This window comes from Urocampus carinirostris, chromosome 8 (assembly GCF_059441175.1).
Source record: "Urocampus carinirostris isolate Australia breed hairy pipefish chromosome 8, RoL_Ucar_1.0, whole genome shotgun sequence".
Taxonomy (NCBI): Eukaryota; Metazoa; Chordata; class Actinopteri; order Syngnathiformes; family Syngnathidae; genus Urocampus; species Urocampus carinirostris.
Window position 1 is genome coordinate 11,686,993 of NC_142356.1, and position 12,671 is coordinate 11,699,663.

Genomic DNA, 12,671 nt, shown 5'->3' on the forward strand with positions numbered 1-12,671 from the left:
TCCTTTGAGACATCTTGTGACTAAGGGCGATACAAATAAATGTAACTTGACTCGACAAACTACAAAAACCCAAACTGGAAATTGAATAACGCAAGGAACAAAGAAACCAGAAACTAACTAACCTGACATGAAGGCAGATCTGAAAATCATAGCGAAAACCAGGATCACAGGGGCCGACCAAATGAAAAAATGACAATAACCCAACCAACTTTTAAAGGGTGAGGAACATCGGGCACAAGCGTGTGGTAATTGGATGCCCAGTTTATTAACCGGTTGGGGCCCTCTAGTGGTCGGAGGTGTGTCAGACCGTAACAGGACACCTGAAAAGGAGGTTTCATTGGATGCAGATTAGTTATTTTGACTATTATTGTGCACTTTTGTTTGTTGTTTCAACTATAACATCATTGCTGCTATTTACCAATCATGTTCACCTTCTTTTATTGCAAGACCCTTTAGGATGGATCTGCTTTTGAAACCTAGTATGGGGATATTGGTAGGAACCAAAACCCGGAACTATTGTGCCTGTGTTAGGCGTTGACTAGGGATATTAAAGAGAACGTAAGGCCCTCATGGGTTACAGGTTCTCACCTTTGGCGCAAGGTACTTCTCCTGCACGACTCCTAATGGGTCGAAACAGCAGAACATCACTGCCCGTCAGTCAAGAGAACTTGTAACGGCGCTTGCACGACTTACAAGCTTTCGGGGAAAATGATCAACGAATAAAGGAGACACAAGCAGTGTTTAGTCATTATTAGCCGATTACTTTTTTTTTTAACAAAGATTTACCGCACTCCAGACTTTTCGTCAGGCAGATCCGCCATTGTTGTTTTGGTCTCGCGGTTGGAGTTTTCGTCTGCACGCCGATCTCGGCCAACGAGATCTCGTTGCTTCGAGATGACGTCATTGTTGTGGTGCTTGTCGTCGAACGGAGGTTAAGTATGCCTTAGAAAAAACAGTATTAGGTGAAAATCAACACAAAATTGGTTATTTCTTCAGTGTCAGTAATAAGTCGAAACATAATGCAAAAAGTGATAACAAAAAACGGCGGAGAAATTCATACCTGTCAACCTGTACGTTTTTGCCATACATAGTACGTTTATTATGCATTTTAAGACGTGTACAAGAAAATCTGTACGGAATAACGAAAATTTGTCAATTATGGGTACCATCCGGTATACACCGACTATCACGAAACGGCAAAACAATCAAGTCAAACGAGTTCGAGTTGTGTAGTGAAAGGAAGTCCGTCTTTTTTTAGAGAAGCGGCTTTTTTGGCTCAACTCATTCAAGAGAGCCGGCTCTCAAACGGCTCACTTGCTTTGATGATTGATATTACGAATTATGTTGTATAAAGAAGTTAAGAAAAAAAGGAAGTGTAAAAGGACAAAATGAAAAAAGACAGGCTTGTGGTTATCCCTTTAATCGGGATATTACCAACAATATTTTGATACAGAAAATGAATTAATAATTTGATGATTAAAACTGAATTAATATATAGATTTATATTATATATTTGTCACCGATTTACAATTTCAACCGCGATAACACTACATTTTGGGGACCCATAGATCTCTGGTGGGACCCATAGATTTTTGAGCATGCGAGTCCCTGGGACCCATCTCTTTTCAGAGGTAAAATGAACACTGCACAAACATTCTGTTTCAACAAAAGACACCACACACAGTTGAGACAGGAGCTGGAACAAGGACTTAGAGTCTGGGTGGAGAACATAGCGTAACCTGGGTTCATCACAGGTCCAGCCCAGACACCATGGTCCCACGACATCGAGATGCCCTCAGGAAGTCTTAGGAGAAACAGATACCACATATAGGTGATTCTAGAGACTTCTGATTCAGGCGCATGATCAGAAGACCAGTGAAAATGGACTTGTAATACATTTTCTTACTTAAAAAACACTTATTGGTGTTAGAAATTAGGTTGTTAAAAGATCTGTGGTCAACTCACTTAAAGGGGGAGATGTTGGAATATTGGTAGGAACCAATAGGCGGAACTAATGTAACTGTGTTAGGAGTTGACTAAGGACATAAAGGTAACGCCCATACCAAAGACAATGTGTTGCGAGATGACAATGAACTTGGATGTCTGATCAAAGCAGCATGAAAAGTTACTCTCTTATTGGAGTCTTAGTCATACAGAAAATATATAGAACACCTAGGCAGCACGGCGGCACAGTGGTTAGCGCGTGTGCAGAACAGTTCTAAGGTCTTGGGAACCTCCTGTGTGGGTTCAAATCCAGCTACCAGACATTCTGTGCGGAGTTTGTATGTTCTCCCCGTGCTTGCGTGGGTTTCCTCCACATTCCAAAGACATGCATTTCAGGTGGATTGGGCGGTCCAAATTGTGCCTAGGTGTGAATGAGCGAGTGAGTTGACTGTCCCTGTGTGCCCTGCGATTGGCTGGCAACCAGTTCAGGGTGTCCCCTGCCCACTGCCCGATGATTGCTGGGATGGGCTCCAGCACCCCCGCGACCCTACTGAGGATAAGCGGTGCAGCTAATGAGATGAGATGAGAATTATACACCTCGGATATGTAATAAAATGAAAGGGCTCAGGCTAAGGCCCTGAGAACAGGTTGGAATTTCCCATCTGAGGTTTGGCTTCTGTTCTTCTTGCAAGTTCACCTTCATGTCGATTGAATGCGAAGCAGCTATCAGTCTAAAGTTGCATGGAATATAATCCATGGATTTCTTTAGAGACCAAAAAGAAAATTGCTAAAGTTAAGACTTTTATACATTGGGAATAATGGTGAACAAAATGGAGGGTATTTAATTAGATCTGGGGGTCTCGGACTCAATTTGTTGGGGTGTCGATCAAGGATCTCTTGTGAATTGAGAAAAAGAAAGATTAAAGGGTTGGTCAAAGGTAAAAACGTGGGAGTGATTATTTTGACGAGGTGTAAAGCAAATAAGCCCAGCACAAAAATGACTTCCGCTTTCTTTGTTTCAACTAACTCACTTTGGAATGGATGGAACGACTGCACCCCCTTTTGGACAATTCCCGGATCTACCAATTCACTATGTACCATAGTGAAATCTGATAACATGAAGTTTTGAATGTAAAAACAACCAAGGCAATGTATTGATAAAATAATGTTCCAACCTTGTGTAATCATGTCGATTGGAGGAACATTCTCAATTACGGAACATTCCGCAAATTTCTCACTTCTTTGGCTTTCTAACAAGCTAAGCAATTTCAAACACGGTCACCCGATACTGAGAGTATAAGATATCTAAGACAACGCCCAAAAAGACATGATCTGGCCAAGCATCCCTGGTCCACATGAAAAGAGTAGCTGACCAATAGACCACCCTTCTTTCTCCTACCTGACTGTCTTATCGCACATCGGCCGCACTTGGACCACACATTGTGACCATACCTCTCCAAAACAACAAGATGGTTTCAGATTTAACTCCATGTTTGCTGGTTCTTGTGCACAAAAAAACATGCATTCCCAAGGGAAACTCCCCAAATTGACTAGCATTATAGTGGAGACTTTCAGCGGTCGAAAAATCCCATAAACTCCTGCACTTCCCCTCCCCTTTTTTCATCATTGATTCTCTGTGTTAACAAATTGTGTGTGCCGTGTTAACAAATTGTGTGTTCTATTTCAAACGGCCTGGTTCATTGATTCCATTTTCTTGGGATTATTTGCTCTAAAGTGGTCTAGTAATGAAATAACACTGTACTATAGACTCTTAAGTACCCCTCTAAAACAAACAAATTTCAAAGAGATTCCCCAAACATATGTAAAGTTTATTGAAAACAATCATCTAAACATAGTTTACAAATTTTGAAAAAAAAGAAAAAAACCTTTACCAAACACTCTTTCGTAACAAGTTCAAAACTAAAGGGAAAGAGATGCAAACGCACGTGTGATTGTTCTCATTTGGTCCTAATTTGCGTCATCAGTCGCACACAAAAATATAGCCATGATAAATACATTTAGGGTTGTCACACACACACGCTTTGTACAAATAGCAATGCAAAAGTACTGCAAACACACACAAAAATCGACAAATCAAGTCGAGAGGATTCCGCCCTCCCGTTAAAAATGACTGAAAACACATTACAGGGTCAGTGACATTCACGGAGCCATTTCTATATCCTGAATGCAAACTGTAACGAATACAACTTCAGAAAAATAAATAACAGTCAGCTGAGTGAATGAAATGGGAAATTTGGTCAGAGTGCACAATATAAAACATGTCACCACTGAAACACGGGCCTGAACATTTCCTATTGTACAATCAATTGCCTAATAAAGTGACATTAATTACCACTAAACAAGTGATACACAGTGATGACTTTCATACGATATTAGAAAAAGCTCTAGTTGGGACGGATCATTCCTTTACACACAATATCCGATCGTTCTATCGAATTCAGGGATGTCAAACGTATGGCCTGAGGGCCAGATCCACCGTGGATGATTTAATTCAGTGCACCATACACGTCTGAGTACAGTAATCCCTTGTTTTTCGCGGGGGTTGCGTTGCAAAAACGTCATAACTAGCAGCTTCAGCGACAGACTGCTGTCTCGGTCTTGTTCCACGGACAGATTGAGGAGAGCATTTCTTCCTCATGCCATGAGGCTCTTTAACCCCACCCGGGGGAGTAAAAGCCCACATTGAACCCCACCCCATATTACCCTATTTTTATTACAGTGTGTATTTTCCGTAGCACTATTTAAATACTCTATAGCAAAACGTTATATTGGGTATTGTTGTATTCTATATCTTTATTTTATTATTTTATTTTTCAACACAAGGATACTGCTGGAAGGGTGAATTTCACTACGGGGAGGAATTAAGTATTTATCTATCTACCGTTATTTAGTATTCAAGAAAACATGTACAGGCTCAATTATTTGACAAAAAAAGGTACTATACTTTATAAACATTTTTTTTTAAATAACTTCTGCACTAGGAAATTATAATTTCAAAACTAACCCATTTTATTGCATAACTATGTTTTAACGACACAATCCTCATTACTTTACAGTACATGATACTTTCCCACCGTTATGTGGACGTTATGGAAAATTGCATTTAAATTGCGGTTCTTTCCTAAAGAAACATATATATATATATATATATATAAAATCAAACATTTTTGAAAAACCATCAAATTCCGACAAGTGGCTCCAGAAGTTTAGTGGGTCGAGAAGTCCATATTTGTTGGCGATTAAAAGCATCTCCCCCTGCATTTTTGCTGCTTTTGTTTACATTATTGGTTTTAAAATGAAAAAGATTTGCGCATACATAAAGTAGGTTAGTCAAGCAATTTTACCTATGTATATCACTCATAGATGCGCAGGTGGTAAAGCAGAAAAGGGGCGGGGGAACTATTAAGCCAATCAGAATGCAGAAATCCGTGAGGCAGCAAAACCGCGAGACAGCAGGGGATTACTGTATCTCAAACAAAAAGAAGCGAATATCTCGGTCATTTCTATCAAAAGTTCTGATTTTTTTCAATGATTGCAGATCAAAAGCCCTCTATCTGAGTTTGTATAGCATGGTGACTTGGTTCAGGTGTAAAACTGCACACACTCAACTGTTAACACAAACCATTTTAACACATATAATGCAGAACCTGAAAACGTTTTCCCCATTGATTGTGAATAAATGTACAGTGTTTAGAAAAGATCCCTTGTCATCCTTTTTATTGATCAGATCCGCCTCAGAACAGAAAGTCTGGATCTGGCCCCAGAGCCAAACTGAGTTTGGCATCCCTGATTAAATCCCGTCACATCCTTCAAATTCAGGGACTGTAGTAAATCTAATACAAATAAATCTATATCCCACAACTCTGCAATGTACAATACCACACATCATTTGTAAAAGTACAAAACTATAATACATTTAATGTCAAATTCAGAAGAAAAATTTGACTCTAAACTATGAATGAACGAATAGGAAAATAAATTGACACTTTTCTACGTTTTCTTAAATTGAACCACTATGAAAAATACAGTAATTTCTTATTCTATATTCATATACAGTCATACCTCTACTTACGAACGTCTCAACATACAAATTTTTCAGGTTACAAGCAAACTGAGCGTAAAAAAATTACCTCAAGGTAGGATTATTTTTTTTTTAAAATACGGGTAAACAGACCAGTACCAGTGCTTTTAGACGATTTGCAGTACTGTACCTGGAACCCGATTCGTATGCGTGAGCGCTGGCTTGCTCTTGTGTCTACCACTTATTCTTTGAGCCGACTTTCTCTTTGTGTCCACTTCCGGTCCCATTACTGTTCTGTAAACAGTACTGTACTCTACAATGTGCTAGAAAAGAAACGAAAAAGAGTGTTCCTGGACATTGCAACAAAGCAGGAAATAATTGAACGGTATGAAAAGGGGATGCGTATTTGTGATGTTGCCAAAATATATGGCCGTAATACATCTACGATCGCCACGTCAAAATTAAAGACATCTCGACAAAGTTCCACAAAGTCTCGGAATTCATGGAACTTCATCACTGGTCGGACTATTGCTCATTATGATGATGTCTGCCTCTCGCATTTCCGAGGGATTGTCATAAGCCGGCAAAAGCAGACGTCATTGGTTCAGTTCTTCAAGAAACAGGACACAAAAAACACTGCTGAGGACCAGTGAACAAAGAGGCCAGTTAAAAAGTAAGAGAATATTTTTATTCTTTCCTTTATCTTTGTTTTTTGTTTTTTACATCGTGTGCCTCTCGTTTTAAGTTTGTGTGCAGTATTGTAATTTGAACATTTCATTTCTGATGCTTTTTTTATGATTTATCAAAACAAAAATAAATCATACTGTTGCATTTCTTGGAACGGATTAGCGAATTTACATGAAAAGGCGCCTCTACTTACAAATTTTTCAGGTTAAATACGTAAGTAGAGGTACGACTGTATTCACATTCAAATGTGATTGAAAACTCATGGAGATAAGTGTGAACCTTGCCAACCTTTGGCAGTCAAGAAGGGCTAGCTTAAGCAGCGACAGCAAAACCTAGCGCTATTGAAATGAGTGGACGAGGAAGTGTCACAATTGAGATTTCCTTGAAATATTTAAAGTAAGCATTTGAACCGGCCTTCATTTATCTAAAGGCTCTTTGTTGCTGGTGAAAACCTGCCACAATCATTAAAATACATTGCAATAGAATATGGGAACACAGCAGATTAAGAAAAATAATTGACTTTACGTGCTATTTATAAAAATTCTCCCTTAAGTGAAAAATGTGAACAGTATTTTTGGTAATTTTCTTTCCTGTAGACACATTTACTTGTGACTGAGTCTAGTTAAGGCAGCTGGACTGCCTTGTGATACCATGGCAACGATTCACGTTCCTACGGTTATTTTTAAGTACAGTGGTGTGAATTTTTTTTTTCCGAACCTTTCGGAAATTCTCACACTCTGCGTACAATCACTATCAAATGTGATCTGGTCTAAAACCAACCAAACATTTATTGGTTTTTATATTGTACTGGGGATAGCATGCAAACAATGACAGAAGGAGGAGGAATAAGTAAGAGAACCCTCTGACTTAGGCAGTGCTTCTCAATTAGTTTCTATCACGTCCTCCCTCAGAAGAAGAAATCCTCCCGCGGCCCTCCCAGGATGGTATTATTTTGCTGAAGAAAAACTCAAGCCTCTTATCAGCGTGATTGGGTTGTTCTGTGACTTATTTTTTTTGGCTTTGTGCTGTCCGCTTTTAACATTTTTGTTCGTGTCCCTTATCAACATTATTTTTAGGTTTCTGTTCTCGTGACGTCCGATACAACTAGTGGTTTTCCTCTAGTGGTTGTACTACTATCAAGATCTAGATGGATGCAATTTCAATCAAATCAATTGTTTTCAGGATCAGATTTATGTCCTAACCATTGGACTCAGTGAAGTGATACGGGAGACTTTTGTTTGTCTCCTTACCCCTTATCTCTTCGCCTTTCCCTGCGTCCGTGTTAAATGTACTTTTTATGAGGTCACTTGAGGGCCTGCTACAATTCACGTCTACACTTCATACTCAATGCTTATACTTTGTACCTAACGCAATTGCGTGGAGGCTAAATGTAAACAAAACACTCAGAACGCCACTGCTCTCTTATTCTGGGAGAGTTTAAAAAAATAAATCAAAGACTTGGCTTAAAATGAAATGAAATGAAATGATCTGCATTTATATAGCGCTTTTCAAGTCAATGACTTCCCAAAGCGCTTTACATTGTGCTTCACATTTCCCAATAGCGGCCATGATCTGTGCAGCCATGTAAGGCGCTAACCTGCTTATTGGGGGTAATTGGGGGTTCAATGTCTTACCCAAGGACACTTCGACAAGTAACACGGACAAGCCGGGATTCGAACTGGGATCCCTTAATCCTAAAACGATCGCTCTACCTCCTGAGCTACTGCCGCCCCACAAAACACACTTCTATTCTATAGCATATGAATAACATAGATTTGATGTTGACAATATCTGTGTATTATTTGTTATTGCAACATTTACCTCATGTGCGGTCCCCCTCAAGGTTTCTTCATTTTCCTCATGTTGAGGTTTTTGAGTTTTTCCCTGCCCTCGTGTAGGTTTTAGATCAGGGGATAGTGTAATAATTGTCAGTGGTTTGCAATAATCTGTGGTCTGTGTAGCACTTTGAGACCTGTGATTAAGGGCTATACAAAGAAACATGACTTGATATTTTTCCTTCATGTAATGTGTGGCCAATCGAGTCTACCGGGAAACATGACAACAATTTCAAGCATTTACTAGTACTTCAAACCAAAATTCAAGCCTTTTTTTCCAAACAGCATATTATAATTTAAGCATTTTCAAGGATTTTGAGCACCCGTGCAAACCTTGCCATGCCCACCCAGGGACAATTTAGACCTGCCGCCATGCTTGGTTTTGGAATTAGGAGGAAACCAGACATTTTAGGCCAGATTCGAATTTTGGGATGGGCTAGGGCTACAGCTGACATTTTTTTCTATCAGTGTTGATTTTGACAAACGAGATCACATTTGATAGCTGTTTTTTGGGGGGCAAAGATGTGAAAATTTCCATATGATTCCAATTTTTAACCACTATAGTTCTAAATGTCTATTACTCACAGTGCATCAGGCATGGTTATGACTAAATAGGGAAAATAATTTCTATCATCTTTCAAAAAAAATACTAGCCCTGAGAATTCACTCTATAGTATTGTTTTTTTGTTGTTGTTTATTTTAGGAATAAAACGATTGTTGTTGTTTAAACCCCCAAGTGCCCTCTATGCACCTTACAAGCAAGAAGCTAGCTAGCACAATATAAAGTACCTACTACTGACATAAAGACACGGTAGGAAACAAGTACAGTTAGATCTGCACCGTCTCTAAACTCGATGTTTTCAATTTGAGCTCAGCGAGACCAGTTTTATTGGCGACTAATGAGAGAGTGCTTGTTTTATTTGCGTCGCATCCTGAAAGAATTTCTGGAAACATTCAGTATAGAGAGCAAAATCCCCAAATAAACATAGGAAATGCTCAAGATTTAAGTGTCCTGAGTGCAGAGAGGGAGGGAAACTCTTCCAGTGCTGCCTGTGTATGAGATCAGCACTATACCTGAATTAGTTAAGATTATGACAATCAAAATATATATACTCTACTTTCAAAGTATCAAGATTTTTCATAAATGGGACAGTGTGTATTATTTGACCATTAGATGTTGCTGCATTGTGGGAAAAAAAATTAATTGTAAAATAATAGAATAAAAACTGGAGCCTTTTTTTCTGTCCAGGTTTTTGCAAAGAAAGAAAAACGGGAAAACAAGGAAAAAGGTAGAAAGAGAATAGTGAAAACAAGAAAAAAAGGGTGGAGAAAGAAGAAAAGGGAGAAAAGAGAAGAAAAAAAAAAACAGGGAAAAAAAGAGGAAAAGAAGGGAAACAAAAGAAAAAGTATGAGAAAATACTAAGGTAAGGGTACAGAAAAAGGGGAAAAAAGCGGGTACGATAGAAGAAGAAAAAAAGGAAAAACAAAAAAAAGGAAAAACTAATGAAAAAAGTGAAGAATACAAATAAAGACAAACAAGAATAAAGGGAAAAAGAAGGGGAAACAAAAGAAAATAGTACGAGAAAAAACAAAGGTAAAGGTACTGGTAAAGGGGAAAAAAGCGGGGACGATAGAAGAAGAAAAAAAGGAAAAACAAAGAAAAGGAAAAATGTATGAGAAAAGAGTAGAATACAAAAAACAGAAAGAAAAAAGGGCAGAAAGAAAAATGGAATAGAAAAAGTAAAAAAGACAAGAAAAAAAACAAAAAATGGTAAAAAAAGAAAGAAAGGAACAAATGGAAACAAAACAATACAAACTAAAAAGAAAAGAGAAAGAAAGCGAAACAGGACAAAGGGAAAGTAAAAGTGGAAAAATTAATAAAATATAAAAAAGGACAAAAAAGACAGGTGTCTAGTCATGTAGCAACCATATGTCATCTCCCTCTAAGCAAGGCTCATGTTTTGTAAAAAAAAATCCAAAATTCTCAACCTACGAGTACTTAAAAACATATATTTTTATAATAGTTCATAGTTTTTAACATTTCTAACCACTAGGAGGCACTAAAAACACTACACTGTCCCTTTAAAATCCTGCCTCACTGCATGTTCTCTTACGTACTCCGGTAGGTTTTGATGATATCCTTAATGTGCCTTCTGCAGATTGGGCAGCAGGCATTGGACATCTCTTTGAGTTTGAGGCCGCAGTTAAAGCAAAGACACATGTGTCCGCAAGCGTAGATGACCGTGTCTACCGTGCTCTCGTAGCAGATCAAGCAATCGTCCGAGCGAGGACCCCGCTCCGTCGGGAATGTGGGGGACTTTGGCATGCTGACAGGAGAATTTGGGGTAGTTCCTGGAGATAAACAAAAAAAATCTGGGTTATGATTAACACGAACATACCTGTCGGCCAGTACATGTTTGCCATACAAAGTAAGAAAAGACCTGAGATCTTTGAGTGTTTTGAAGACCAGAGACAAAATGGATTTGGAGTGTCTCAGGAAAAAGCTGGTTTCAGACTCTCAAAATTGCACAATCCAAGAAATACAAAGGGTTCACTGCCTCCACAGGTTAGTGTATACACTTGTTCTACTTGTTTTTTTAAGGGAGCAGCTTCAACGCGAGTATGTACAGTAATTTGTAACTAAAAAGTTACTTTCAGAGTAATTAATTACTTTCTTATATCAGTAATCTGGAGGATTGCTTTTGAAATTCAGTAACTAGTAACTGTAATTTATTACTTTGTTTGCTACAGCAATCGAAACCGGATTGCGGCAGTGAGGGCATCAACAATGTACCACAAATGGTAGAAATGACATGTTGCAAAAGCAAAAGACCTTATCTCATTATCACCAGGGTTGGGTAGGGTTACTTTAACTGGATTACTTTCAATTACTTTTGGATTACTCCAATACCAAATATGCTAATAAAAGACAAATGAAACTAAATATGAATAAAATGACTACATTTTGTGCAGGCTTGGGGAGTAACGGAATACATGAAACGGCAAAAATGATGTTGGCAAGCTGTTTGGATTTATTTTCATTTTGTTTCTGTCACATTTTATGTTAGTTTTGCCAGAGATGAAAGAGATCAAAGCCAGGAGAGAAAGCTTACCACGTGTTGTGAGTCATCATTTTATTCATATTTAGTTTATTTTGTCTTTTATTAGCATATTTGGTATTGGAATAATCCAAAAGTAATTGAAAGTAATCCAGTTAAAGTAACCCTACCCAACCCTGATTATTACACTATTTTTACTCACAGTGCCAGAAACACAAATTTGCAGAGTGCATTCTGAAAAGTATAACAGTGACGCACATGGTAAGGAAGGGGAGAAACTGTTCAATCAGAATGCACAGCGACCATTAGTAAAAAAATTGTCATAATAATATCAGATCTAATGCTTTTTCATATGTCATTTTTACCACTGGAGTTCTGGTGGATTAAGGTCCAGCGCCCTCTCTTCCAAGACCCGGGTTTGAATCCCATTGCATACATATATTACAATTTTGGTCAGAGATGACTACCCACCTCCAGATGAGCCACAGAAAGTGGCTGAACACATGCCTCGATTGAGGATTGGATCTGAGCTTCCGCTTCCTAGGGCACTTGGAGTACTCGATGATGAAGACGGCGAACTGGGGTTGGACTCGGCCCGCGGATATGCTAAACGGGTCGAACCTATAGAGTGTAGAAGAAAAGATCATTTTAGCGTCACAAAGTTTCCAGTTCCTATTCCTGAAGCAAATATGTCATCCCATCTACCTTCCATGTCACCCTATGAGCTGATATGTTGCTTTGGCCAAAATCTATGATGGGTGTGTGTGTGTGTTTGTGAATGGGTAAGTGTGAAGCAAATTGTAAAGCGCTTTGGGAGGTCTTCATTGACTTGAAAAGCGCTATATAAATGCAGACCATTTACCATTTCGAGGTTCTGTTTTTTGACGGTGCAAGTCATACGTTTCTTGATTTATGTTCATCTTTAGAGCCCTTGCTCAGAAAATGCTAGTCGACTAAGATTCCAAGAGCCATGAAGAAATTTGCAGGTTTGAGAGCGTTCTCCATTCGGACCCAGGTGTTGTGGACTGGTCTACTCTCAGAGATACAATATGCAAACTAATAGAATTGTTTAAATTGATGCGTAAGGCACTTATATTCTATAGC

The 12,671-nt window shown here is 38.6% G+C and overlaps 1 protein-coding gene across 2 annotated transcripts in view; it reads right to left on the reverse strand.

The window, feature by feature from the left end:
* Window positions 1-5,127: 5,127 nt before the first annotated feature.
* Window positions 5,128-12,671, reverse strand: part of neurl1aa (neuralized E3 ubiquitin protein ligase 1Aa) — a 47,402-nt gene continuing 39,858 nt past the window's right edge. Inside the window, exons 5-7 of one of the 2 annotated variants that reach the window (XM_088341618.1) lie at window positions 12,039-12,188; window positions 10,627-10,860; window positions 5,128-6,309 (exon numbers count right to left, since the gene is read on the reverse strand). In XM_088341618.1, the coding sequence (XP_088197744.1) occupies window positions 6,221-6,309; window positions 10,627-10,860; window positions 12,039-12,188 (473 nt within the window). In that variant the 3' untranslated portion in view covers window positions 5,128-6,220. Of the gene's footprint in view, window positions 6,310-10,618; window positions 10,861-12,038; window positions 12,189-12,671 lie in introns of those variants that run through there. The other variant, XM_088341619.1, reaches the window with a different exon arrangement.